Source organism: Cupressus sempervirens, chromosome 10 (assembly GCF_028749045.1).
Source record: "Cupressus sempervirens isolate cs-2001-9-10 chromosome 10, ASM2874904v1, whole genome shotgun sequence".
Classification (NCBI taxonomy): Eukaryota; Viridiplantae; Streptophyta; class Pinopsida; order Cupressales; family Cupressaceae; genus Cupressus; species Cupressus sempervirens.
The window spans coordinates 612916148-612922147 of record NC_143127.1 but is presented as its reverse complement, the minus strand read 5'-3'; the positions used below and the strand labels follow the sequence as shown (position 1 = coordinate 612922147).

At 32.6% G+C, this 6000-nt stretch overlaps 1 protein-coding gene across 2 annotated transcripts in view; it reads right to left on the bottom strand.

The window, feature by feature from the left end:
* Nucleotides 1-3990: 3990 nt before the first annotated feature.
* Nucleotides 3991-6000, bottom strand: part of LOC149535333 (putative serine/threonine-protein kinase SIS8) — a 196134-nt gene continuing 194124 nt past the window's right edge. For both annotated transcript variants that reach the window (XM_089807164.1, XM_089807165.1), the window contains one exon: nt 3991-4682. In XM_089807164.1, coding sequence (XP_089663290.1) covers nt 4433-4682 — 250 coding nt within the window. In that variant the 3' untranslated portion in view covers nt 3991-4432. The remainder of the gene's footprint in view (nt 4683-6000) is intronic.

Below are 6000 nucleotides of genomic sequence, written 5' to 3'. Positions count from 1 at the left end.
GAAAAGTACGGGGAGAGAGAAAGTTTGCTTTTACTTGAGGACTAATCTCTCTCTTTTTGATTAATTAATATAATTAAACCTCCCTATAAAATGCCCGAGTAACAGGCCGAACCTTCCTTAATAAATTAATGATGGTTTTAGGATGTTTTGTACGTATGCAACATGATGACGACTTGTACTGCTTAGCTCGTGCTCCTTCCTTGATCGCTAATCAATTGTCTTTGCTACCATTGGGTGTGAGAGATTGCTCAACGTCTATCCAAGGTAATTAATGTCGAGCATGAGAGGTGTAATTCAACAATGTCTATCTAGCAGAAAATTTGCACTTGATGTGAGAGTTTCTGAAATTAATTAATTAATTTATAAATCACAAAACAATAGTTCTGTGATTTATAAATTAATTAATCTGTGATTTATAAATAAATAAATAAATTTATAAATCACAGAATAAATAAATAAATAAATAAATAAATTTCACACTGTTTTGTGATTTATAAATAAATTAATTAATTTCAGAAACTGTCACATCTGGTGCAAATATTCTGCTATTTAGCCACGGGTGTCTAATTCTTGTCATCTTTCTTATCTTTGAGTATTTTGTTGTTCCAGTAAAGTGAGTTGCCAGTCTTCGTTCCTTGCTCTGGCCTCTTCCCATAACATCTAGTCGTCACGTTCACGTGCGTTGTTTGCCTGTTCTGCTATATTGATGGATTTGTCTTATTCGCTTGTAATGCTTGGGTGGCAAGTGTGTTACTTCCATCCTCTTCTTACTTCGTTTCTTAGATGCTCCAAACACAGGATCCCCCTTCAATATATATACCCCTCAAAGTAAATAGACATGTCGTTTGGAGTATATGATTCATTTGATAAGATGCTATTCGGTAATTTCTAGTATAGGAAAAGTCCTTTATTATTCTATAAATATATTATGATAATATATTATAATATATTCTGTTTAATATATAGTAATATATTTAATATAGTTATATATATTTTATTGGTATTTATTTGTTATAAGCATTTACTATATTAGAATATAATAATATATGATATATTAGTTAGTTAGTAATAAAAAATTGTTCTCTATTTATTAGAAAAATTACATTACATATATATTTATTTTGGTTCCATTACAAAATCAAGGGAAAAACTACAATCAATATAGCATGCAATTTTACTTGGAAAGTTTAGGAAGTGCATTCATTCAATAGCTCCGAATATTGGGATGTGTCCCACTTTCTAATTCAATATCATATCTTGGAGGCATTCTTTCTTGTTATAGTCAGGGCTTGACTATATGCAACAAACTCTTTTTATTTCCAATCTTGTTAAGAAGATTTGAAGATTTTTGTTGAAGGAAAATTATTGGCATTGCCCAAAGTTGTGTTAGCTGACCCAAAGAAAAACACACAGGAATAAAGCCTAGTAAGAATCATTTCTTATGATTTAGTCTCTTTTTATGTATACTTTATGTTATCCGAATTTTTCTTAGACTTTTTTACTCTAATTGACGGTAACTTTTAGTTTTATAAGAGTGCTCAATGCACAATAATTTATTAAAAGTAGTTTGTTCATTTTAAAAAAGGCAATATTACAATGATAAAACCAAGTGTGTACTTTACTATGTTTCGAAGTGTCTGTAAAAATCAGGATTCACACAACTATGAATTAGGTACCTTTCTCGATGATTTTCTCTAAAAGTGTGAAAAAATTGCATTGTTCCTTACACAATCTCTTTCTTTTTCTTTATGATTTTATTCTTATGCTTTCCTTAGGTGCCAAGTAGAATTGGTAGCAACTGCAATACATACATTAAAATGTTACATGATATGGGTTTATGGTTTTTCAAGAAATGGAATCGAGTTATTTTAAAAGTAGAGAGAGACTAAAAAGTTTGGTTCAGATAATTATAACAATTTCACTAAATCCTCCAATTTCAACAACTTCGGCAATTCCAGTGAACTTAATTAAAGGTAGTTGATTCATTACAGGACTTCATAATAGTGATTCATTATTTTTCAGCTTGGAGTACATGTTTAGTGTTAATATATTTACATTTAGGTCTATTTTAAATAAACCTTCATTAGGATAAAAACAACAAAATTATTTGTTACAAAAGCGTTCTAGCAGTATTTTCAATTTCTTTCAAGTTTATCTTTCAGTTTTTCTCAAAATTTTGTATGGTAGAGCTGAAAGAGAATTTTACAAGCTGCACATATATATCAATGTAGAGCACTTTCTATGCACATTTTCTTTATTGGTTCAATTCTAAATTTTCAAACACTTTTCGCTGTGCCCTTGCATTTGGCAAGGACTCTTGTCGCACCGTAACACTTGTTTGTGTACAATAACCATGGCACAACATCAATTATTTTCAGTTCTATTTTCATATTTTCTATGTTAGGCCTTTTCAAGTCTAAATATAGATAAATGTCAAATAAATCATCAAATGCTGTCATGTGGCAGCTTTCTTTATCTTCATAGTCAAGCATTGAAGACATCACAAACCATTGACAGTTTCTTAATGGTTTAGCTAAGTTTTAATTTGCTTCTTAAACTAATGTTTCATTTTCATTTTCATTTCATTTCAACACCCATTGTCCATATGGTGACATTAGCTTCATTATAGATATTGTGAAAAGCTCATGCAGTCAGATTATTTTTTATTCATCATTATCACGAAACAATAGCTGAGAAGATAATTTCAAAAGCCACCAAAAGATTCTGCCCTATTGAATGCAAGCCCATTTTCTAACGAAGGGTCTACAAATTATTATTATTGTACAATTCTAAAAGTGCTCTCAAATTTTCTGCACACAGAAATTAAACTGTGTTTGCGATAGTTTGGGAACATTCTATTGCATTTTCTTACATGAATAAGCATTTTGATTGGCATGTGGCATGCACAAACACAAGTTGACTGGTACTTCAAGACCATATAGAACTTGCAAGATGTTCAAATAAAAGCAAATCTTAGAAACAATAATATTGCTATATTACTCTCATGGTGCACAAAAGATTGTAAGAAATTAAGGATATGGTGGTGTTGAGCCATCTCTTCATGAATGAATAGAATTTTGTTGTTTTTCTTAATGCATATAGAAGTTCTTTTTGAAAAATGATATTCTATTGGATAGATGATCGCCTATTAATTATTAGTTTGAACAACATTAAATATAAAAATGAATGTAAATAACCATAATCAAATTTATGTCCTACAAAAAAAATGGTTGCACTTGTGCCAGCAAATATGCCTCCAAAAAGAGAAAGTATCCTTATAAATTGGAAAACTGTGTAACCATATTCTCTTAGAGGAACAATGTCATGCTGCACTGCTCTAACTTCTAGCACATTTATATTATCAAATAACAATCTCGTCTTTACAAATCTCAAGATTACAAGACAATTTTCTCTTGGTGTGATGATTAAGTGTAGAATATATGTGCGAAAATCTCCAAGCTCCAAAATTCCTGCAAAACATGATTGACAGGGCAAAACAAAATGTTCCAAATTCCGGTCAATTGATTTAACCAAATTCCATTATAACAATGGAAATTGCCAAGAGCATTGACAGCCTCTGACAATAACCGTTGAATCTTAGGCATCATTGTGACACCAGATTAAATAGCCACACAGATGAAACAATTCTAAACTCTTCTCTGAAATTCCAACCGGATGACAGTGTTTCGAGGCAAGACTCCAATTGACAATTATTGAAAGTTTATACCAGCTTGTGAGGACAGGGATTATAGACTAGAAAATACAAAACTTAAAACAAAACGCCTTTCTGATCACAGAAACAAATTCCCTGTCCGGTTTTTTCATTTAAAAGTCATGCATTTGAAGCTTGAAGAATGCAATGCGAAGATAATTTCCATCATCATTTGCCATATCCTTGTGGCATATCTACACGTAGTTTGAGGATATAAAATGGGACAAATATTCTGATGATTCACACTTTCGTAATATGCATTCTTTACTACATGAAACTAATCAACAAATGAATAAAATTTATTACCAATTAAGAGAAAGGAGAGGAAACTTTCATTGCACTGGGCACTCAGGGCCTCTGCTCCAGTTGCCAATCTGTGAATACAACTATACTCACTGCAGTTCCCGAAACCTTGACTTGACCAATTATTGGATCAAGATGAATCTCAGAAGCTTATTAATCATTGACAGCAATTTAAAAGGCTCAAAGCATCTGCACAGGAAGCTCTAAATACTTTGAAGTAAACACAGAGAGAAGCGACATAATCAGGATATGAATGTCAGGAGGACATTTTCCCAAGCAGCAAGAAAAAACAAACTTCTATTCTGTGCATTATACATTGCATGACATGTAAGATAATGAATATTTCAACGATTATTTTTACAGCCTTAGGCTGGAAAAATTAAGCACCCAAACTCAATACAGGCCTTGTTAAAGATGTCACGAACCAATAGGTTGTGTGTCTTCGTTCCCCAAAACTTTTAACTCAGTTTGGCTGGCAGCCATATCCTGCTCAAGGTGATTTTGTTTTGCATGCAGTTCAATCTTAGTCGGTGCTTGTCCCTTAGGTAACATTGACAACTGGCTATTTGACATACTCGACCTGGATGCCTGTGTAGATAACAAAGGTCTTTGTAAAGTCTTCAAAGCAGTCATGATATCGGAAAATGATGGCCGCAGCTTTGGATCACTGCAGAAAAAAAATACATACTAATCCAATGTTCAAAACTTTTCAATTTCAGATCAGCTAATTCCAAATATTGAATGTTCAACACAAACCTTGCTTACCTTGAAAACCAAAAATAGTAAATGCTCAAACTTCTAACAGATCAAATAAGGTGCACTTAAGAGTACAACGATTTAATACAAATTTTAGAGAAATGACAGAAAAAGGTGAACTCGGTCCTTTTATCATAAACAATAAAAATCATGTTACATGCGGATGCGTCCCCTATTTTTGGCCCTCTAGGAAACATTCGAGAAATGCATCCCCTATCGTTCCTCCATTCCCATCCCAAAATGCCGTGGAACATTTTTTAAAACCAAAAAAAGTCAATGTTTTTCTTAAGACATCAAAGTTACAAATCCAAGTTGGCTTTGACATTAACTAATGGTTCTAAGTTGGCAGTAAGTTGAATCTATGTTTCATGCATGCATCAAACTGTTGGAGTTGCAGGCTTATTTTGTGTCTCAGACAGGACAATTTTCTGATTTCACCATAAATGTTATCATTAAAATCCAGAGGATATAATGAGAACAAAAAAGCACATTTACCTGTTCCTATGGAAGATTATAGTGATACACGATGTCGACATTTCCAAATTTGGTAGGTGTGAGTACTGTCTTCTGAATAAAATGTGTAAGTCAGTGATCTAAATTCTTCTGATGATCAGATTATTCATTTTCAATGCAATAAAGAAATAGTTTTTGCATTGACCAGGGTAAGTGTACTTTTCATTTGTAGGAATGGATCTTTTAATAAATTAAGGAAAATGATAATCCCTGGCCAAACAAGAGGATTACAATGGTAATTTGACCCTATAAAAACATAAAGGTAACATGATAACATCTGATCCTGTGCCTGATGGGGCAAACAATCAACAACTTTATGAAAACAATAAAGACTGGATATACTAGGTGTTGGAAGTTAATTGGTAAGGTGAGATACTGAGAGGGGGGGGAATTAGGATCACAAAAATTTTTATCCTTCAAAATAACTTAGCTGTATTCACCACTTAATCCATCTCATATCTAGATCATGTATAACATAACTTTAAACTTGAAATGCTGAAATGAATCTAACTATTCATACATCCATAAGCTTAAAGATAAACACATAACACAAAAGATTTTGGTTACCCAAAAACCCTCCAAGGTGAAGGTAAAACTTGGGTGGGGATGACACCCACAAATCTTCACTACTGTAGTAACAAAGTTCGCCTGTTAGGGCTACAAATGTGATCACTTTTGATGATCTATCCTATGAGGGGTCTGCCCTATTAAGAGCT